The 23,008-nt window shown below is 50.2% G+C and overlaps 1 protein-coding gene across 2 annotated transcripts in view; it reads left to right on the forward strand.

Moving 5' to 3' along the window:
• Window positions 1-23,008, forward strand: part of MYO5B (myosin VB) — a 331,025-nt gene that overhangs the window by 213,381 nt on the left and 94,636 nt on the right. For both annotated transcript variants that reach the window (XM_025273190.3, XM_025273191.3), the window contains exons 10-12: window positions 4,482-4,747; window positions 17,354-17,435; window positions 18,289-18,429. In XM_025273190.3, coding sequence (XP_025128975.3) covers window positions 4,482-4,747; window positions 17,354-17,435; window positions 18,289-18,429 — 489 coding nt within the window. The remainder of the gene's footprint in view (window positions 1-4,481; window positions 4,748-17,353; window positions 17,436-18,288; window positions 18,430-23,008) is intronic.

The raw sequence follows: 23,008 nt of genomic DNA on the forward strand, positions 1-23,008 counted from the left end.
ACCCTCAGCGTGGAATCTGCAGTCCGTGTGAAAGCAGGAAACGCTGGAGCTGTGCCATGCTTGGTGTCCCCAGACGTGGATGTGCGTGTGCCTGTGTGTGTATGCGTGTGTGTGTGTCACAGGGCAGTGCAGTAGGCAGTGATGATGCTGTGAGACAGATTGTGGTGAGTGGAGAACCTGGTGCCGTACTGATTGGGGAGTGATGGATGGGCCCTAGTACAAGCCAGACACCCCCTGGCCTGAGTATTTAGAGCCACTGAAGCACAGAGCGTCCATGCCTCTCTACCCCCCACACCCCTGTAAATGCCCCCTGGTTCCTCAGGGCACCCATACTCTGCCTCATGCCGGGGACGGGTGAGTCTGGGAAGATTGGCGTTGGAGAGCTCCTGTGTCGGTGGAGAAATGCAGGAACGGTGACAGATGTCCCCTGGCCTCCCCCCACCACCCCCACCCCTGTCTCCTCTTCTCAAAGTGACAACCTGGCCACACCCCCATCGTGGGTTCTTACCACATTCACCCCTCTCCTCCGACCCTCTTAGGGTGGTTGTACTTTTACATTTATTATGTGCCGATTTGCTGCATCTCTGTCCCTCGTGAGACTCCAAAGCCCATGAGAACACCCGCCAGCACCCAGCACAGGGCCCAGGACTCCGTGGACACCCTAAGGTGTCCCTAAGGACCCACGCTAAGCAGATGGGTGGCTCTCGGGGCTCCCTTGGCTCAGCGGGGCGCAGTGAGCCAGTGGAGGGGCCCTGGCTGGGGTTGACGGCAAGGCGGGAGGACCAGGGCCAGAGAGCCTCTCGGCACCTGTGCTCGGGGGTGGGGTGGGGCCCTCTCCCTCGAAAGCTAAGGCTCTGCTAGTAGTGAAGTGTCACTCTGATCTTCTAGCGGATCTCCCACACCAGCCTCTGCAGGGACCTTCGGGGGGAAGGCCCGTGAATGTTCGCTGGTGGCAGCACATCGATGCCCTTCCCCCTCTAAGCTCAGGGACCGTGACTCCTGTTCTCCAGCCCTGACGCACACTGGCACCCACAAGTGTGTGTGCAAAGGCTGTGAAGGAGAGGTATCGGGCACACTTGGAGAGGGGACAGAGGACACAGATGGTGGTGAAGGGATGGGGGAGGACGCCTGGCAGCTGGAGGCATGGCCACCACGTGGCGCAGGAGGCCCTTCCCTGAGAGGTGACGGGAGTCAGAGGATTTGAGCACAGGTGTGTGGTCTAGGCAGGTCTCAGTCTCCAGTTAGAGGCTGTGTCGAGAACTAACTGGGAGAGAGAAGTCTTGGGTCAGGACTGCCAGGGCTCAAACCCGGGTTCTGCCGTTTACTGATAGTGACTCCCCTTGGAGTCTGTGTCCCCGTCTGCAGGTGGGTGTTCTTGGCACAGGGCTCGAGGGCTTGCGTTCTTGACTGTTCTCATCCTTGTCGTTACATCGCCCTCCGTTCACGGGATTGGAGAAACTAAGACCCAGAGAGAGAAACTCTTTCTCTAAGGTCATCATGACGGTTCAAGGCAAAGCCAAGTCAGAGCCTGGCCAGTGCTCTCTCCCCCAGACCACCGCCAGCCTTGCTTCTCGGTCCCCGGGGGTTGGGTGGTCCTCCACCAGCCTGGTGTCCGATCCCTCCGTGCCCGGAACAGTGTTGGGCATGCCGTGTGCGCTCGGGAAATGCTTCACTAAATGGTTGGTAGCAATTCCGGTTTGTGCCTCGGGTACATAGGGTGGACCTCCTGCTGGAAAGGCTGTCGGTCCAGATGCACCGTGCCTTCTGCTTGGTAGTTTTTATTTGTAATTAAAGCATGAAAATATGTTCCCTGCCTGCCATAGTTACCTTGGAGATGCAGCAGCATGCAATTACTTGGACACCAGAGGCAATTTGTTACTTGAATTTGGCAATTGGGGCCCACAAAACTCATCTGCTGCCTATGATGCTGGCCATTTTTGATGGGTTTAGCATCATTTAATTAAGCTTAAATGTAATTGCATGGCATTAAATCAGTTTCAGTCATCACCTTTAATCAATGGTCAGAAGTATCTACGGCCAAGCCACGCCCTACCACAGCGGATAAGAACCCATCCCATGGTGATGATCAGAAAGTTCCAGAACTCATGGTTCTTTCTGTACTGCGTTCACCTGAGAGATGACAGGGAGGGGAGAGAGGCTGCGGGCAGGCCTTGGGCAGTCATGTTTGCTGCTAGCGGGCCGTTTACATGTCAGGGAATTCAGCTCAGTGCTTTGCCTAGCAGTTAAGGACTTCTTGGTAACAGGTCAGATTAACAAGTTGGACACCTGCTACCTCCGAACCTGTTGCCTGCCAAGCTGTCCCCAGGCACTTAATGCTATCACATAGGGCTTTCTGTTTGCAGGAGAGGGCGGGTGGTGGTGGCGGGGTAGGGGAGAGTTGCAGGGTAGAAGGCCCTTGGCCAGAAGCGGCCACAGCTGCCCCACCAGCTGAGTGAGTGAAAAGGCAGAGTCCTCCCACGCCCCAGCCCAAGCTGATTCTCTGCCCGAGCCCGGAGCCCGGAGCCTGGTTAGGAGCTCTGGGCCACAGGCAGGGGGCTTCTATTTCACCCTGTTTTTTCTCATGTGAAAAATAAAGGGGATTGGATTAGAATAATGATCCCTAAGTATTTTCCTGAGAACCTTAACCCTAGGCAATTTCTTAGGAAGTTAAGGGTCTTTGTCAATTAAGTTCAGGAAATGCTCTGTGAAATCTCTCTTTCTCTCTGTGTGTGTGTGTGTGTGTGTGTGTGTGTGTGACAGGGTATGTTAACAAGCCCCTCCCACCATGTTCAACTTACAGTCACTCTCCCCACCCCTGCACTTGTGTTGGGTACAGCCAATTACTGGTCTTTGTAACTATTATTCCACAAGCCATACTCTGGAAAACCTGTGGCCTTCCTGATTTGGGGAGGTTATTTCCTACTCTGACATTTTATTGTTTTGTAATTGTGTGTATTTGGGTAGATGGATTTTAAGTATTTGTAGGAGGGAAAAAATGGCCTGGGAAAGTGGTACAGTTATCTGTGTTAATTTTCATTGAACAGGCCCCACATTTACATCCTCCATGGCAGCCTCATCAGAAAATGAGTCCCATAAGCAATTCAGGGCCATTAGGAGGTAGCTCAGGGTGTTCCTGGATTACTTTTCCACCTCGGAGTCCTGAAGCTCTCCAGCAGGCTCATGGCTGGGTTACCAGCTTTCCCTGGGGGATTCAGATGTGGAAATGAATACAGCAAAAACCTGGAGAGGAAAAGCAGGTTTTCTGAGGGGAGTCGTTAATGGGCAGCAAGAGTGACCCAGGAGACTCATACACTTGGGTGAAATGAGACTCTGGGTGACTTGGTTATCAATGACTCAAGGGCCAGGTGGTAAGATTGGTACTTTGGGTCAGTAAGGGTTAGGATCACGTGCAGCTGGCTACCTGGGTGAGTTCTTGCACTTCTCTGGGATTCAGCTTCTCGCCTGTATGGCGAGGCATTCCTATTTTTCCCAGCTCTAAACATGAATGTAAGTTATAGCATTCCGAATATTCTTCCCTGGTCAAAACTGGTCCCTTACTTTTACCATTTGTCCTAGCTTTCCACTAAAATCACTTTTTTTCCCACATGGCAAGTGCTTAAAGAAGATAATAAGTTTGGGGCTATGAGTTTAGTATCACATATAAGTTGAGTGTAGGTCTGAGGTTAAGATGAAAGCAGCTCTGCTTGGCGACTTAGGACAGAGGCAGTGGCAGTGCGCTATTGCCGGCCGGGGTAGGGGTGGTCAGCCCAGGGCCCGTTGCTGAGCACGCTGCTCTGGGCTGTGGGTCAGTTCTAGATAATGCTCGAAACTGAGGCCCTCTCCTGGGCTGTGGACAGAGCACTACTCTGCAGCTGGAAGTTGCAATCACTGTGATTCTGCCTTCTAGCCCCTTACTCTTGGTGGATTATCCATTCCTAAGTTCTCAGTTCTCATTCTGCTCCCTTCACTCGAAAACCCTCTCCTCCCGTTACCCTGCAGCCGCTGGCGGTGGAGGCGGGGACAGGGCAAACGCAGAGGTGTTTTTTAAAGCCCTACTGATTACTTGGCCTTTAGCGGGTCCTTAGGGCTTCCCTGGTGGCTCAGTGGGTAAAGAGTCCGCCTGCAGTGTGGGAGAGCCGTGTTCGATCCCTGGCTGGGGAAGATCCCCTGGAGAAGGAAATGGCAACCCACTCCAGTGTTCTTGCCTGGAGAGTCCCATGGACAGAGGAGCCTGGTGGGCTACAGTCCATGGGGTTGCAAAAAGTAGGACATGACTGAGCGACTAACACCAGCAGGTATTATCAGTTTGAGCCACACTTTCTGGGCCCTGATGATCACTCAGTGGTGTGAGAGTGCAGGAGACGCCTGGGGCAGTGGCTGGGGATGAGATGGAGTTCTGGGGGCCTAGAGTTGGCGAGAGGGGAGAGGGCGTGGTCTGTCCTCCACGCCCCTCCTGAACCCTTCTCCTGGGTCTCTTCCAGCCTGAGGATGAGCACCTGAGCGACTTCTGCCGCTTGCTGGGCGTGGAGCTCAGTCAGATGGAGCATTGGCTGTGCCATCGCAAGCTGGTCACCACCTCGGAGACCTACATCAAGACCATGTCCCTGCAGCAGGTGGTCAATGCGCGCGACGCCCTGGCCAAGCACATCTATGCCCAGCTGTTCCACTGGATCGTGGAGCACGTCAACAAGGCCCTGCACACCTCCCTCAAGCAGCACTCCTTCATTGGAGTCCTGGACATCTACGGGTAGGCCCGCGCCACTTCCTGCCGGTCGCTGGTGTCTTCCTGCTGGCATCTTCCAGCCAGCGGGGACCCCGGAGACCTTCTTGAGGGTTCTCAACCAGGGGACTGTGAAATACGGGGGGGAGGGGGCATTTGAGGTTGTGGTTGTCACAGTGTCTGGGTCCCTACTGGCACTTGGTGGCCCAAGGCCAGGGTGCTAGCTGTCCGATAGTATGGAGGACAGTCCCACAGAAAAGTGGACCTTGTCAAACACCGGTGGCTCCCCCACTGAGAAACCCTGCAGGTACCCCTTTGTCCTACTGGGAAGCTGAGGTTCAGAGAGGGCGGGGGCTAGCCAGTATCAGACCGGAGGTTTCTGTGAACTTGCATTCGGGTTTTGTGTTTCAGTTATGTTTTATTTAAGTCTGTCGTCCAGCCTCATTCACTGTATCCCCAATCAGGGTGATTGCTTTAGTGCTATAATCGTGCCCAGTGCTGTACAGGTTGATACTGTGGGTAGTCATTCCTCAAGTTCCTCTTCATTTCACAGTTCTAGCCTAGTGGAAACGACGGTTACCGTAGTGTATCTCGCAGGGAGAAGCAACCTGGCATGTGGAAAGGGTACTTCAGTAGGCACTGGGAGACTGCCTTTTTGACTCAGAGCCGTCACCAGCTCACTGCATGACCCTCTGCAGATCACAGCCCCTCTGGTCTTGAGTTTCCATTGCTCAAAACTAACAGAGCCACAGTCTCTCTGAAATTCATTCTAGGTCCTTCTGGAGTTGCTTAAAAAGATGCATACTGGGTTTAAACCTCACTGGCACTACTCTTATGATCAATGACCTGCCCTCATGAAGGTAATGATAGATGAAATCCCCCTGGATTCTTTATATCCTAAGAGTCATGGCTTCTGTCTTCAAATTGGAATTCAGACCCATAGCAGTGCGGCGTTGTAAAAGCCGTGATGAATAGAGCGTGTGGTGGACTGGTGGGCTGGCGCTTGCCCTGTGTCCGACTGTAGCAGAGGAGAACCTCCTCTGGAAGCAGCTGCTTCCCTGAGCAGAGAGAGAGGCTGCCCGGCTCCATCTCTGCTGCTCGCGATCATCACGGGGCTTCCAGTGAAACCCTGTCACACACCATGGCAGGAATGCAAGAAGGACACGTGATTTCTGGCATCGCAAAGGCCTTGAGAACTTGCTAAAGAATTAAGTCACTGCACGAGAGTAATACAAGAGACAACAGAAGAAATTGTAGCAGGGTCCATGTGAGGGTTTGCACACTTAGCGCTGTGCGAGCGTCAAGGCAGAAGAGCGCACACTTGTGGGCACAGTCAGGACAGGCTTCCTGTGGAAGGTGAGGCTTGAACAGGGTCTTTCAGAGAGAGAAGAGAACCCGGGTGGTGGGGGAGCCACTTGGGGAAGAGGAGTTCGGTCTGGACAGTAGGGAAAAAGCCACCTCCTAGGTGAGGAGGAGCACAGGGGAGGATGGCCTGGGGAGACAGGACAACGCTCCCTCTCGGGGCTCTGCAGGGCCCTCGCTGAGTGGCTGTGGACACCCCGCTTGCCCTCTGCTCCGTCACTGCTGCTTTGGCTCAGTCCTTCTGATTTCCCCGGGCAGAGCCATGCAGAAGAGCCTGTACGCCCTGGGAACGCACTGCTGAGCTGTCAGCGGCGAATTCTGTCCTTCATCCCTGTGCCATGAGCGTTTTCAGGTAATTGGGTTTCCAGAAAACTGCGCTTTAGCACTGCCTTCTGATGTAAGACCCACAGAAAGTCAGGCGGCCGCATCTGACCCTGTTCTCTTAATCTCCCTGGGCAAGAATCTGTTTTTTTCTTGAGTTTTCAGTGTGGGAAGATTAACGTGGAGACTCCTTGTTGTTAGTTGCATGTAGAAATTCTATGGCTGCAGTGCTCCTGATGCGCTGTACACTGTCACGCCTCGCTTCTGTTAGAGGTGCCTACTGTCTCAGCAGTCCTGAGTTTACACACGGTTGCCCCCCTTCCAAGGGGCCCCCAGTGAGAGGCTTTGCTTACTAACGAGGAGGGGGGGTGACTGTGAGTTGGGCGCCTAGTGCTGCTGAGTCTGCGGTGTCAGCTGGGCCCTTGGCAAGCTGGGATTGTGTGTTCGTATTTGCCGTTTAATGTTTTTAAGATTTTTTTTTTTTATGTGGACCATTTTGAAGTCTTCATTGAATTTGTTACAATATTGCTTCTGTTTTACCTTTTGGTTTTTTTGGCCATGGGGTATGTAGGATCTCAGCTCGAAGACCAGGGGTCAGACCTGCAACCCCTGCATTGGAAGGCCAAGTCTAACGACTGGACAGCTAGGGAAGTTCCCGACCATTTAGTTTATTGGTTTTTATAACAGAGTTCATTTTCTCTAAGGCCCTGTGACTGCGCAATGGGGAGAAGTAGATCACAGGGGAGACTTGTCTGTGGTTTGAAGGGGCGCTTGTTGGTGGAGGAATGGGGATCCACAGGACTCCGTGTCCTGTTTCTGGGGCAGGCTTCTGACCTGTTGCCCTCATCCCCATGTAGCCCTGGGTTCCTCTGAGAACTTCTGGCAGCTTTCCAGTGAGACCAGGTCCCCCTGCAGGAGCCCCCGGTCAAGCCCTCTCAGGCGTTCCCTCCCCTGGTTCTTCCTTCCAGGCACGCTGTGCTGTTTTCTCTGTTTAAAGTCCTTGTTCTTTCTTGGAAGCTAACTTAACTTTTTCGAACCTTGTCATAAAGCGGTCATATTTAGAAAGTGGTTCGCCTCCTCCTGGGAAGAGAGATGCCACACACAGTTCCTCCTCCAGCCGCTCAGTCAGTCGGCCCCACGCGCTGTGGGCAGAGTTCAGGATGGTGAGGTAGGTTCAGGGTTAACTCGCCACCGTCTCACTGGGCTGTTGGTTGCCAAAGCGCTTACGGACAACCTTGACGTTGCATATGCGTGCTCCTCAGCAGTTCTGGTCTGCTGAGAAATCGTTGTATAAATTTGGGCTTTCTTTTCTGGTCAGAGGGTGTGGAATGAACTCTTAGGAGATTAAAACCAAAAACTTCACCGCAAGAAAGCAGGTGACTTGAATCTGGAGGTATTGGGTTTTTTTAAATTAATTTGTTTTAATTGGAAGCTAATTACTTTACAATATTGTAGTGGCTTTCACCATACATCAACACGAATCAGCCACGGGTGTACACGTGTCCCCCATCCTGAATCCCCCCTTGGAGGTACTGGTTTTGATCCAACAGGTCAGTGACATCATTTATTAACCTGGGGGAAAATGGCAGCATTTGGTGGAAGTTTGAGATTTACACTGAGCTGCTTGCAGTCCTCTCCCCTCCCAGTCATGCCGTCTTTCTGCTTTATTTCCTTTGGACTTACACACCTGCTAGGTGTCTTTCAGAAGCCTTCAGAAAAGACGCTCTGAGAAACCCATTGAGCCTTGTGCTCTCAGCTTTCTGAGAGTGGGCCTCACACCCGACACTCTAGCTGTCGCCCTCTCTGACCTTCTCCCTCCTCGCTCAAGGTCCTTCCTGTCACTAGGCTGTATTTACAAACAGTATGGCTACGGGAAGGGATTCTTCTGTGGCATCCCAAAACTCCAGCATTATTTTTTATTTTTGAGCTTCCACTTAAGTCCCTGAAGAGGAAGGAGACCCTGTTTCCCACCGTCTCCTGCCTGGTGTCTCAGCCCGAGTATGGGGACACTGTGATGCAACAGAAGATGCCCTTGGGATGACCTAATGCTTTTCTATTTTCTTAAGGCTCCTTGTCACCTGTGGGCAAAAGAGAGCTTGTGGAAGCTGGAGAGAGTGGCAAGGAGGGCGGGGGTGGGATTCTGAATACATTAAACCCCACTGATGAAGAGGAAAGGAATAAAGGGTTCTCTCCCTCTCTGAAAGTCACTCTTTGTGACCCTGTGGACTATACAGTCCATAGAATTCTCCAGGCCAGAATACTGGAGTGGGTGGCCTTTTCCTTCTCCAGGGGATCTTCCCAATCCAGGGATCGAACCCGCATTGCAGGCAGATTCTTTCCCAGCTGAGCCACAAAGGAAGCCCAAGAATACTGGAGTGGGTAGTCTATCCCTTCTCCAGGGGATGTCCCCTGGCTAGAGCGTTTCGGGCTCATCAGTCAGGCTCATCCTGGAAGCAGGTCGTACATAGTGTAGGTGAGCCACTCCAGGTTTTCCTATAAATGTTCCAAGTGTTACTATAGAACCTGCAGCTAGAATGAATAAACACTCACTTCCGTATCTATAAGCAAGCGGCACGTGAGCCAGCATCACACATACACGCCTCCGCTTATCATGATGCTCTGACGGGCGGTTTGTTCAGACAGTAGAAAAGGCTGTGAGCACCTGAATCAATTATATGGGCCACGGCCGCCTCCACCACCACTCTTGAGGAGCCCAGTGCTCAGAGGCCCTGCTCTCAGGCTCCTCTGGATCCTCCTACACACCCAGTGTCCTGGTAGAAGCCTCCACTCCCCACCCCCTGCCACCTCTCCCTCCCTTGCCACCTCTCCCTCCCCTGCCTCAGGTCCCAAAAAGTGCAAGGCAAGCCACAGCCAGAGCAATTTAGCCAACCCGAGCCAAGCTCTCTTCCTTGACTGCAGACCTGTGAAGCTGCCTGCAGGGTCTTTCTTACAAGGCAGGGGTGGAAATTCACAGGACAGACCAGGCAGCTCTTAGCTGGGGTTTCCCTTTCAAGTCGCATTAACGTGCATTTGCCTCTACAGGCTTGGTTAATTGCAGTCATAATTTTTTGTTCCTCTCCCCTCCTCGAGGCAATGAGAAATAAATGGCTCCAGTTTAAGAAAGGTACACATTTATTTGTCTTTGACCTGGGCCTTCAAAATGCCAAGGTGGCAGGAGGCTTCAGCTTTGGCCAGCTCATTCTTGACAAGGACAGTTGATGTGGGAGACTTCTGGAGCAAGGCAAGGATAGATTCCTGCCTGATGCTGAGGGAAGCATGGGCCCCCAGAACAGGAAATGGGTTTGCTGGAATCTCATATCCTTCCCAGTTCTTGTGTTACTTTCTCGGGTATTGCCTAACTTTAAATTTGCATCCTGGTCTATTCAGTGTTTTCTAATGATTTATGTTAAAAATTTTTTTTTAATTGTAGTTTAAAAACCCACACAACATAAAATTTACCATCTTAACCGCTTTTTGTATACAATTCAATAACCTCAAGTGTATTCGCATTTTTGTGCAGTTGATCTCTAGAACTTTTTCATGTTGGAAAAACTGAAACTCTATACCCGTTAAACAATTCCTGTCTTCTTTTCCCCACCCTCTAGGAGAAAGGACTTTCTGTCTCTATAATTTTGACAACTCTACATACTTCATGTAAATGAAATCATATAATACTTACCTTCTTGTGACTGGCTTATTTCGCTTAGCCTAATGTCCTCAAGGTTCAACCATGTTGTAGTGTGCGGCAGGATTTCCTTCTTTTTTCAAGGTGAATAATACTAAATTGTATGCATGTACCACATGTTATTTATCCATCCACTGATGGATGTTTGGGCTGCTTCTACCTCTTGGCTATTGTGATACTGCTGGAATGAACAAGGAAGGGTGTGCAACTATCTCTTCTTTTAAACTCTTTAAGATATATAGCCAGAAGTAGGATTGCTGGATTATGTAGTAATCCTATTTTTAATCATCTGAGGATTATGTAGGAATATAGTGCTTCTATTTTTAAATCTTTGAGAAAACTCCATGTTATTTTATAGTAGCTGCACCATTTTACATTTTTACTGGCAGTGCCCAGAGGTTCTAGTTTCTCTACATCCTTGCCAGCTCTTGTTGTTTCTGTTTGTTTGTTTATAGTAGTCATCCTAATAAGTCTGAAGTGATTTTGATATGTATTTGATAGGTATGATTATGGTTTTGATATGCATTTCTCTAATAATTTTGATCATCTTTTCCTATGCTTCTTGGCCATTCGTGTATCTTCTTAGAGAAATGTTTTAAGTTCTTGGCTCATTTTTAAATCAAGTTATTTACTTTTTTTGTTTTTGTGTTGTAGGACTTCTTTATATATTCTGATATTAACTCCTTTTCAGAAATATGATTTGAAAATGTTTTATACCATTCCATAAGTTGCCTTAAATGATGTATTTTAAGTAAATTTCTTAAGCTCACCATTTGCCTTCATCCTTTTGATGGAAATTCTTTGTTTCTTTGTTATTTTTCTTTCTTGGTCTCACTCTTTCAAAACAGACTTAAAGATAATTTCATGATCCTAAGTGATTTATTTGGAGAAGACAACCTATCCCCTCCCTCTGTCCAGTATGGAAAGGGTTCATAGAGGGTGGAGGGGGAGAAGACAGTGATTGCATTTGCCCTGCAGCCTGTGAACAGTGACCCAAGCTTGGACAGCCCAGAAGATCCCTGGACATGTCTTCTTCAAGGTAGACATGCATAGCCAGCCCAAGGTTCCCAGATCCAGCAGATTACCTCATGCAATGGGTTCTCCCTGGAATCTCTGAGTCTTCCAGGAGACCCTTGTAACTCTGAGTGCTCGAAAGTCAAGCTCAACCTTCTGGAATTGCTCTGACATAGCCCTTTGGAGCATGCCTGAAGCCAAACACCACTACATACTCTTAAAGCTTCAATAAAGTCCCATTTGTCTCTGTCCCTGCCAGCACCCTCATGAGCTCACCCTCCTTTAAAGTCCTGTAACACCTACAAATCTCTACTAGTTGAGGTTTCCTGGGGTCTTCCTAATAGCTCTCTCTTTTGGGCAGGGTTCATGATTTGCCTTTTGCAGCTCTTACATTTCCTGGGACAATCAACTGATGGACTGGGAGAGAGTTACCATATGATGGGCATCTTCCTGCCCCATATCAGATTTTCAGACACGGGGGAGAGGCAGGAGTTGGAGCACACTGCAGACGGAATGGACTTAGATCCTCCAGAAGACCTGTTCTTGACCTGGGGATGTGAACAGTGCCTAGAACTTTGCTCTCCCTGCAGGACAAGTCCCATGTGTGGGCCTCTGGGCACAGAGAGAAGCACAGGAGCAGGACTGAAGTTCTCCCATTCTAAGGTGCAGCCAGCACCCAGATTGTTGAAGAAAGAGATCAGAAGGGGTGGCCTCCCTAACAGACTGCGAGGTGCCCTTGTGAGATTTCATGGGTTTCAGGAGGGAAAGAGACCTTGAGAGGACTTCCTTGACTTTTGGCGGTCATTCCCTAGCAGCCCCCCTCTATGTCTAACCTGTACCACATAGCTTCTCTTCTGAGCTTTGGTGGAAGGGTAGAAACACAGGGCTAAGCTAAGAAAGTCTAATTCCTGTGCCCTGTGCCATGGGGGAAGAACTGTTTCCCAACCTTCAAAGCCTCTCATCTCCTCTCTGCTCTGGAGGGAGTGGTTCGTGGAGGTTAGTAATTAACTCAGAGTGACAGGTTGGCTTCTTTTTATTGCGTTTTCCCTTTCCCATGGACATTATCCTGTTTTTATAGAGGCACTTGTATCCCTTACTCCACCCTGAAGTCAGGCAGAATGAGAAGGGAATTATCTACTTTTTTGCTCTGCTTTGAAGATAGGCAAACGTGGAAGTGGGAATGTTAACTGTACCACCTTGGCTACAGATCCCAGGCCCCAGCATTAAGACTTATTCTGTGTCTTGACCTCCCTCCCACCCAAGGATTCTGGACTAAATATTCTCAACATTGACTTTACAGGAGAAATCCAGTTCCCTCTCACATATAAATTTCTTGGTGATATTTTAATGTGAACTATAAATGGATCCATTGTATTTATTTTTAAAAGTCATCTCTATTGATGACAAGAATAACTACAAATATAATATCATTTAGAGAAGTTGCCTTATCTCCCTAACTGGCCTTTTCTGAGGTCAGTCATCTTAGACATTTTCCGGGCTCCCCAAACCCCTCATCCATTCATCTCTGGCTGGCTGGCATTACAGTAATTACCCTAGATGGCAGAGGAATTGTTACCAGATAATACCTTAGAAATAGGGAAATTATGAGCTAATTTCAGGCCATCTCAAATTAATGAGAATGTTCTTTGTGGAGTGCTACCAATGTAAACCTTTAAAAACTGACGAGTGGGATATATTTAAATCCTTTATCTTTGGAGCTTGATACGAGCTCTGCAAGTGCACCCAAGTGCTGTTATCTGGCCAGTTGCTAGGGTGGCTCTTTTATCTTCCTTCTGGGTTGTATTAATTAAAAGTTCCTCTATGGCTTGGCTGTCATCAGAAACCTTTCTTGAGGTGCAGAAAGGAGGCTGTAGGGAGAGGAAATGAGGTTCTAAGAGACATGACTGGGTCTGTAGGACCATCATCTGGGCTGAGAGGACCCTAAGCCAGGGTGATGGCTGGCCGACCCAGTGCCTCCCTCCTGCATGGTCTGGACTGCCTTCAGCTTGGACTTTGCGACTTTGATCCTGTTTTATTGACCTGGAATTACTTGTCTTCCATGGGCATGACCAAAGGCTGTTCTTTAATGTGGTTGTCTCCAAGCAGTTGATTCCTTTGATTTCAAGATGATTTCCTGCCTTTGCTTGTCTAGTATTTTGGTGCGGGGGTGGGGGAAGGTGGAGAAGCCTGGTGTGTTCTGGGCACCAAGCTAGCCCAGTTGGATGGTTGGCACATTTGTTTTTTCAGGTCCTTCTGCTTAGGGTGCTGCCTCTCTACCACCACCACCACCACCACCATCACCATCCCTAACCCATCAGGGGTGGCTCCAACATTTCTGGGGAGCGGCGGTTAGGGAGTACAATCTGTTTGGAAGGTTTGGCATAATTTTATGTGAGATTGAGAAAATTCAATTGCCCATACTAACAGTGAGAAGGCCAATGCTGTGAAGTTTCTGAAGGTTGAAGCCTGTGCCCCGAGCCCAGGTCCCTCTTTGGTATTCTCTGTTCTCCCCATCTCCACGTGCTCAGACACTTCCTTCTCTGGGAAGTTATCTTCTTGCCCACAGCCCTTCCTAGTCACCTCTCCCTTCCCTTCTTACTTATTTATGCTCATAGGTGTGTATGTGCATGCTCAGTCATGTCTGACTCTTTGTGATCCCTTGGACCCACCAGGCTCCTCTGGAATTTTCCAGACAAGAATACTAGAGTGGGTTGCCATTTCCTTCTCCAGGAGATCTTCCCAACCCAGGGATCAAAGCTGGGTCTCCTGTATTGCAGGCAGATTCTTTACCACTGTGCCACCTGGGCAGCCCTGTTTATGCCAATAATGAAAACTTTATTGAAAAATGGATACCAAAATAGGAGAGCACTATTGCATACCTTACACAATTAAACATCATTATATTATCTTGGTAGATGAGAATTGCTGAGCTGGTGAGGATTTCTGTGAAAGAACACAAATTCAGGAAGTTGTATGGATCCTTGATGTTGCTTCCTTCTAAATGAACGCCTTCTGTGAGGCTGGCCTTTCCTCCCACTCCTGGCACAACACTGTTGAACAGCCTACACAAAGCACAGTCGTCTGAACATGACTGAGAACCGTAAAATCCTGTAACAACCTGGACATTTTACATGAAGTCAGAATTTGGACTTTGAACCAGCCATTTCTTTTTATGTTTTTTTTCTTCTTCTTCCAAGCAAGAGTGCAGTAAATCTCTCCCCAAAGGCATGTTGGTCCTTTCACAAGCCCAGCCCGTCCAGATCTCTAAGGCGACATTCCCAGGGAGCAACACACCCCTGGGCGCACAGCGTCCCCTGTCTTCTTCTTTTTATAATATTTATTTGGCCACTCCAGGTTTTAGTTGAGATGCATGGGTTTAGTTGCCCCGAGCCAGGTGGGATCTTAGTTTCCTGACCCAAGGGATCGAACCCAAGTCCCCTGTATTGCAAGGCAGATACTTAACCCCTGGACCACCAGGGAAGTCCCCTTCCTTCTTTTTTAAACAGAACTTTTACTCCTTTCTGAGTTAATGTGCTCTCAGAAATCACTCTCTCTGGGTTCAAATATTGTCTCTTCTGTCTCCTGACTTGCTGACTTTGGACAGGTTATTTGGTTTTTCAGCAGTAGGATGGATTAGTGAGAGACCCTAACTCTTGTTGGTTGTGGGTATTCAGTGAGCCCATGAAGCCTCTGGAACTTGGTGCTCTGTAGATGCCCATTCACAGGGTCCCTGCCAGCTCATTCAGCCAGGTGCGTGAATAAGAAAAAGGTTCCTCTTCCTCCTGGATTTCTGCCCTTTCTCTCCTGCTTAGCCTGCTGCCCTTGCTCTGTGAGCATGGGGGCCCCACTTATTGTGGCTAAAGCTGCTGATGCTATTATCATGCTCCCAGCTTGGTGGGTGATCACATCCATCCAGTCACATAACTGACTCTCACTTCACATGCCATTGGTCATTTAAAGTCCTATCATCTCCGCCTTCCTTAATGTCTTTAGAACCTTCCGGTTAACTTGGCTACCACCAGCCTAAGCTATACCCTGGCTGGATTTTCCCTAATTACTCCAATAATAAATCCTTATTCAACCTCCTGCATTCAGTCTTGTATACCTTCCCACAAATCACAGTGTTTTTCTGAGATGGAAATTCAGTTTTCATTTCTTAATTTCAAATCCTGCCAGTTCTCCCCATTTCTCCTGGAGAAATCTAGAAGTGTAGCATACAAGGCATCCGGTGGGGCCGTGCCTGGCTGTGTGATGCCGTGTCTCACCTGTGTACACGCCTCCCCTTCCCCAAGCCCCTTCCCCAACAATGATCTAGCCATATCATGAACGTTTCAGTTGAGCAATTGATGTCAGTGTTGATGATCTAAAGTATAAGCAGCTCAAATAAGTCCATTTTTAAAGTTAAAACCCAGGAAATACTTCACCAGTCACAAACAGTTCACAAAATATGGACAACTAGAACATACACTCACACCCACAGAAAAATCTTGAGCTCTATCGGTAGTCAAAGAAATTAGAATTCAAAAACATTTGTCATGTAACAATTAGCCAAAAATTTTTTAAAGTTAATTTATATTATTGACCAAGGATCTGTGATGCATTAATACTCCCAGTGAGGGGCAGGAGGGACAGACCTGATTGGAGCACAAGGCAACTTTGGGGTGATTGATATGATAGAAATGTTCTGTATCTGATTGTGATGGTGGACACATGTAGTGTAATACTGATCAGAAACTCATTGAAATACATCTTCCAAATTGGTGCATCTTATTGTACATAAATTACATCAAACATGGATTTTTTTAAGTTTTTTAATTTTTAAAATTGTATGTATTTTTGGCTGCACTGGTCTTTGTTGCTGCTCACAGGCTTTCTCTTGTTGCAGCGAGTGGGGGCTGCTCTCCAGTTGTGGTGCACGGGCTTCTCACTGTGGTGGGAAGAGCTCGCGGCAGCTCTTCTTGCAGAGCTCGGGCTCTGGAGTGTACAGGCTCGGTAATGTGGAGCCCCATGGCATGTGGAATCTTCCTGGACCAGGGCTCAAACCTGTGTCCCCTGAATTGGCAGGCAGATTCTTAACCACTGGACCACCAGGGAAGTCCTCAAACCTGAATTTAAAGACAACCTTATTGACCAGGATCAGGAGAACGAGACCCTTGCGTACACTGGGAGGCTGGGGTGAGGGCAGGGTGATAGCATCAGTTGGTTCCATCTCTCTGGAAGGTAATCTGCTGCTACCATTTAAGAAAACAAATCCTGACATGGTAATTTTCCTTCTAGAACAGCATCCTAAGAATCATGAATTCAAAGATGTATATCTAATATTTGTCACAGCAGCAATAGCAGCTAAAAACTGGGGAAAGAACCAGAATGTCCTTCAATAGGTGACTGGTTACATTACGATTCATCTGCATGGGGCAGTGCCAGCCCAGGAAGAGCCTTTGTGTGAATCGGAAAAAGGCATCCCTCTGGGGCAAACGCTGCCTCCTAGACTTGAAGGGGACATCAGCTAAATTCTAGCCCCACTGGTTCCCTCACCTGGGCTCCTGGGCAATTCTCAGGCTGAAAGCAGCATCTCTGATCCATAGGACAGTCCACGAGGCAGACCATTAGGACTGATGTCTTTGAAGAACAGCGGCATGGGAAACTGTTAAATAACAAATGGGAAGTTAAATGATAAATATAGGGATGATTTTACGTATAATTCTATTTTTCTTCAAAAATAGAATCACTGGAAGGACACATGCATGCGTGCATGCTAAGTCACTTCAGTCGTGTCTGACTCTTTGATACCCAATGGACTGTAGCCTGCCAGGCCCTTCTGTCCATGAAATTTCCCAGGCAAGAATACTGGAGTGGGCTACCATTTCTTTCTCCAGGGGATCTTCCCGACCCAGGGATCAAACCCACATCTCTTATGTCTACCTGTATTGGCAGGTGTGTTCATGCGGTTCGCATGAGTGACAGAATCATGGGTGACTTTTTCTTACACCTGCTTTTTCCAAATTTTCTTGCTGTCAGTACTTTTTTTAGTGGTGAAAAGACATACATTCTTACTCTCCTGTTTGATTCTAAAGACTCTCTTGTGCTGATACCTGTGACGGCGGTCTCAAGAGCAGATGGGACTTCTGTGCTGGAGTTAAGGCGAGAACCGCGGGGAGCAGAGGATGAGGGCCGCCTTGCTGAAGTCCCAGAGATCCCTTTGGTAAATGGGGACATCTCTTACTTTGTCCTTTGGTCTTTCCGTCCTGTAGGTTTGAGACGTTTGAGGTGAACAGCTTCGAGCAGTTCTGTATCAACTACGCCAATGAGAAGCTCCAGCAGCAGTTCAACTCGGTAGGTTTTTCTGGACCCAGAGATGTCGGGTGGTGGGGGGAGTCACAGACAGCCCAGCCCACTTCTCTTCCGTCCAGGGTCAGTGGGCTCCAGCTCGACCCTGACCAGCTCTTGGTTTCCTGGGGTGCCCCAGCTCTAGGCAGGCACTCCCCACTGGTCAGAAGGAGGTCAGAATTTGGACAGCTGGGTCAAGAGGGTCAGTGATCCTCTCCTTGGCTTTGACTTCCACTCTTTTTGAGCCCAAGCATCTGGGGTATTTGAACAATCACAAGCCACCTGTGAGGCTTCTAGCGATTGGTTGAGGTATGACAGTGCAGGTGAGTAGTAGAACATCCTAGGGAAGGAATCACATGGGAGTGAGGATCACCTTTGTCGTTGTTCAGTCGCTTAGTTGTGTCTGACTCTTTGCAACTCCATGGACTGCAGCACGCCAGGCTTCCCTGTCCTCCACTATCTCCTGGATTTGCTCAAACTCATGTCCACTGAGTTGGTGATGCCATCCAGTCATCTCATCCTCTGTCATCCCCCTCTCCTCCTGCCCTTAGTCTTTCCCAGCATCAGGGTCTTTGCAAATGAATCGGCTCTTTGCATCACGTGGCCAAATACTGGAGCTTCAGCTTCAGCATCCGTCCTTCCAATGAATATTCATGGTTAATTTCCTTTGAGTTTGACTGAGATCACCCAACTGGGTCTTTTTTTTCCTGCATTCATGACTGTGACTGGTGCCCAAAGCCTTTCTGATGAGTATATCGCATCCTCCAGGACTCAGAACCCATGTGGTTGAAGCTCAGGGGAGTCAAAAGTTAAGGTGTGTCTGTAGTTCACTGACCTGACTTTTTGCTTCTTATGCTAGCACGTATTCAAGCTGGAGCAGGAGGAGTACATGAAGGAGCAGATCCCGTGGACCCTGATTGATTTCTATGATAACCAGCCTTGTATCGACCTCATAGAAGCTAAGCTGGGCATCTTGGACCTGTTGGATGAAGAATGTAAGGTAAAACTGATGATGTCATTGAATCGGTTCAATTCTAGGCTTGGGGTTGTGGGGCAGAGGACAGCTGTGTGGTACAAGGGAACATGTGAGATCTCAAGACTGGAGTTGCATCTGATTAGTCGGCCTTTAGTTTGTTGGGAGAAGCCTTGGTGTCTATTCTGCATACTAAAAGGTACCAGCAGGTAACACATTGAACATGACTGGCAGGTATTGCTACGTTGGTGAACAATGTCTTTGGCAGCAGCTGGGTGTTAAGGATCGGCATGATGTGATGGTGGTATGGATTTGGTGCCCCACATCTCCTAGGTGCTGAGGAAGGACCCCAACTTCTAGACAGGCATCCAGAAGAAGGGGGATCAAGAGCCCAGGATCATCTTTACCATGCATGGTGGCTTGTGAGTGGCAGGAGCCACGTGGCTTGGTGGCAAGTGAGAGCTGTGGACTTCCCCCATGCAGCTTGTCATGGACACTGCCTGCTATGACAGGAGGAGCCCTGAGTTGCCAGTGTGGAGAGAACCAGGCAGCCTTGGACGTGTGGGGCAGGGGAATTCCTGTGTTATCAGTCACCTAACTGCTTTGGCCTTTGGTTTCTGCTGTATGAATTGATGGGCATTGGATCTGATGGTCTTCCAAACTTCTCCTGATTTGGTGTTTGGCAATTATGGTAAATGTATGCCAACTCCTTCAGGGGTGGAAACTCTAATCAAGAGGTGTAGAAGCCACTTGGGTCTCAGCATCGAAAGGGAAGAGCCCAGTTGCTCTTACTGTCTGACCTCCCATGTCTGGGCTGTGGAGAGTGGCTTGTGGCATGATGGTTTGGGAGGAGCAGGTATTTCCTTTCCAGAAACTTTCACTGCCTTTGGAAGTGAGAAAGACTGAAAACAACACAGTGGAAGACAGAGTGAAACTACACTGAGATCCACAGCGTGCTTTTATCTGATGGTTTTCAGCACATTCTCAAAGCTGGGGACTTGGTCTGGTGTCAGACTCGGGAACAGGTAATTCCTCGGGGTGACAGGGGCTGCGTTGGCTCGCCCCCGCCCCCATGAGGCTGTGATAAAGGTGATAGAACAGTTGTCCCTTTGTCCCTGCTCGGGCAGCGCCGGCCGAATGACAGACGTCGCAGCCCAGGCCCTCCAGCCGCGCCCGCCTGGTGTGCACCCCTCCCTCATCGTCTTGGTTCCACGTCCACTGCCAGCAGCTCCCTTCTGACACTCGGTGTGAGCGTGCTCCCCTCCCCTCCGTCTCTGATGACCCTTTCCGCAGCCTCCTCCAGCTCCACACCCCCAACCACACCCTCCGTCCAGCTCCGGGCCTCTGAACCAGCACAGCCCCCTGGGCCCAGCTCCAGGAGGGCTCTGGCTCTTCCCTCCCTTACCCAGCGGTGACGTCCAAGGACGGACAAGGCTCTGAGCCGGTGGCTCAACCTGGCTCTGCGATGAAGCGCTAACTGTGCGGCAGACTGCAGCCCCCGGGGGCCCGTCCTCGCCTTTCTCCTCACATGGGCCTCTCACAGGAACCCCCCCCACTGCCTCAGGAGGACGGAGTCTGTGAATTCAGCAGCTGCCCTATCGATTTGCCTTGATCTACCTTGCCTTTGGCAGGCAAGCCAAGGTCACTTGTGGGTTCGTTTTGGCTCCTGGTTTGAGGTTCTCAGAGGTGCTGCTGCCCAAGGGAGCGTGTCCCCAGAATGTCAGGCTGCAGCGGTGAGAACTCTGGTCACTGCACAGTGAGAGACCTCAGGCTGCTGTCCAGAGGCGGGGGGACCCAAGCCCCTGGGTGAGGGAGCGGGGTGCACCCATTGCAGCACGGGGCTGGGGAGCTCGTGGTTCTGGGGGTGGTGGAGGAGGGCTTAGCGGTGCGGCTGAAAAGTAGGCAGTGGTTTCAGGGAGGACCAGGATGCAGTCATGCAACAGTTTTGAAAGCATCCTCCACAGAGCCCTGGACTTGGCGGCCTTGGGTGTTCCAGGTGCAGCAGATCCCCACACCTTCCTGTCTCTTCCTACCGAGTGCACACTGCCTGTACTACTTTCCAGAAGCTGAGGGGAAATAAAACCCAGCTGCGTCTGTATGGATGGTCTCTGCCTTATGCTTTATGGTGCCTTTTGTTTGGGTCAAATTTTTAAAACTAGGGGATTTACGTTTCAGACCATATCCAACTCAAACTCCTGCCAAACCCCCAGAAGATATTGGTTTGGCCAAAAAGTTCATTTGAGTTTTTCTGTAACATCTTATGGAAAAACTGGAATGAAATGTTTGGCTAACTCAATATTATGCACCTACTGTATATCTGGTCTTGAGGGGAAAGCCCTCAGGAGAAGGGACAGGGGTCTCCCTGCCAGCCAGCAAAGGGTGAAGAGGGACAGGATGGTACTTGGGAAGAGCCTGGCCTGGGCAAGGGGCCCATGGAGGGCTGTGGGCAGGGCCCAGGGACAGCAGAGTGACCTCAAGGGCAGGGTACACCAGGTCAGAAAGAGTGCTGAGCTGCACATGGCCAGGGGCCTCTGTTAGATGCCTGCTTCCCTGCCCCTGAGGCTCCTTAGAAGGGAGAGCTGAGGTAAGCTGGGGTTTCCCGCTAGTCCCCGGGGGATGGAGGTGTGCGCCCAGCGCACGTCGAGCTAGATCGGGGGTGGTGCTGTGAGTGTGACACACGCGGCCTCACTGGCCGCCAAGTCACGGATGTAGCAGGGGAGGCAAGATGAACGCCAAATTATAGGACTGACACAAGAGCCCACGGTGTTGAAACCACTTTCTGTGAGATTTAGCTGTGGTGGGAATTCAGACTCATTCAGTATAGTCGGATACGGCATCTAGTAACAGATGGATTTTTAAAATTTTATTTCTTTTTTGGCTGTGCTGGGTCTTCGTTGCCACGCATGGGCCTTCTCTCCCGGCGCTGCTCTCTAGTTGGGGTGAGCAGGCTTTTCACTGTGGTGGCTTCCTTGCTGTGGAGCGTGGGCCCCAGGTGTGCGGGCTTCAGAAGTTGTGGCGCACGAGCTTAGCTGCTCTGTGGCATGGGGGATCTTCCCGACCAGGGAGTGAAGCCCTGCCCCCTGCATTGGCAGGTGGATTCTTAACCACTGGACCACCAGAGGGATCCTAATAGATGGATTTTTAACCAATAGTTATTGCTTTTGTCAGAAGCCATGAAACTGTACACTTATAAAGGGTGCATTTTGCTGTATGGAAATTGCACTGTAATAAGTCTGACTTATAAATCCTCCTCTTGGAGGAACGAACTAGCAAGGACTGATAGGAACTGAGACATCAGTGCGTGTTTTCTCATAAGTGGCATACTTGTGTTTGAGCAGGAATTTTGTGAAAATGAGACCTTGACCTCTAGAAGCAGTTCCAGTGGGTGAAGGCACAGTGTCTCAGGCTGGAGAGACAGAGGCAGGCCTGAGTCAAGGAGGCAGACTCTGCCCTGCTGACTGGGATCCTCTCGTTCCATGGAGCCCAGCCTGAGGGGCCGGTGAGGATGGACCTTCCTGGTCATGATGATGTTGCTGAGGCAGTAGAAGGACAGCAGGCTGCACTCAGGAGTCAATACCTGCTGTCTCCTGACCGGGTCCAGCCTGCTCTCGTGAGAGCTGACCGAATACCTGCTGTCCCCTGACCTGGTCCAGCCTGCTCTCATGAGAGCTGACTCTGGATGAAGACCAAGGCCTTGTGGTTTCTCCAGATGCAGCCCCAGGGCGGCTGGCTGTGAGCAGCTTTGAAGCCTGTGGTGAACGGAGGGCAAGCAGCTCTCACACTCATCCGCCTGACAAACCCCAGGTTCCCTTCAGTGCGCCTCTGAGGGGTCAGGCGAACAACAAGATCATCTCCTGAGCTGACAGGGAAATGGAAACACTGAGATGAGAGGGCAAGGGTAGGGGTGAGCACCCCCAGAGCGGCTGTGTGAGCAGGGGTCACATGAGGGGAGAGGCGCCCTGGGCACAGGGAATGTCGTGTTTGCAGAGCCTGAGATGGTCTGGTTTGTCCCGGGCCCGTGGTGGTGGCCGGCAAGGGTGGGAAGTAGGAACCATCGAGAATGGGAGACTTGGCCTCGCCTGCCTAGCGAAGGTGTCAGGGGGATGGAAGGGAGTGAAGAGGGGGAGAGACACGATCGGATGTGACTGACTTTTCAGCAGGGCTCCCTGAGAACCGTGAAAGGTAAGCTGGAGAGAGACCATGGAGTCAGCAGAGCACTGGCCACACTGCGGTTGTACGGCCAGGAGATGCCGAGAGCTTTTGGCTGAGGAGGGAGGCAGCGGGTGAGGGCCTCCATGGCCCCGCACGTGACAGCCAGTTGTTGGTTGGAGCAGTTTCTAGGGACTTGTTTGGGCAGAAGTCTGACTTGGGTAACACGAGGAGTGAATAGGAGTGAGGCAGTGGAGGGGGCGAGTCTGAACTCCTAAGGAGGAGCTGAGAGAGAGGGAGGGCTGGAGAGGATTCAGGACAGGGGAGATGGGCAGCTCCTGGTACCCAGGAGGCAGGGGTGTGTGCTCGGGAGGCCGACCAGGAGGAGAGGCACTCCCTCCCCTGAGGAGGGTCCGAGGTGTTGTGGTCTGATGAGTCTCTGAATGTAGAGCGGGAA

Source organism: Bubalus bubalis, chromosome 22 (assembly GCF_019923935.1).
Source record: "Bubalus bubalis isolate 160015118507 breed Murrah chromosome 22, NDDB_SH_1, whole genome shotgun sequence".
In the NCBI taxonomy this organism is placed as follows: domain Eukaryota; kingdom Metazoa; phylum Chordata; class Mammalia; order Artiodactyla; family Bovidae; genus Bubalus; species Bubalus bubalis.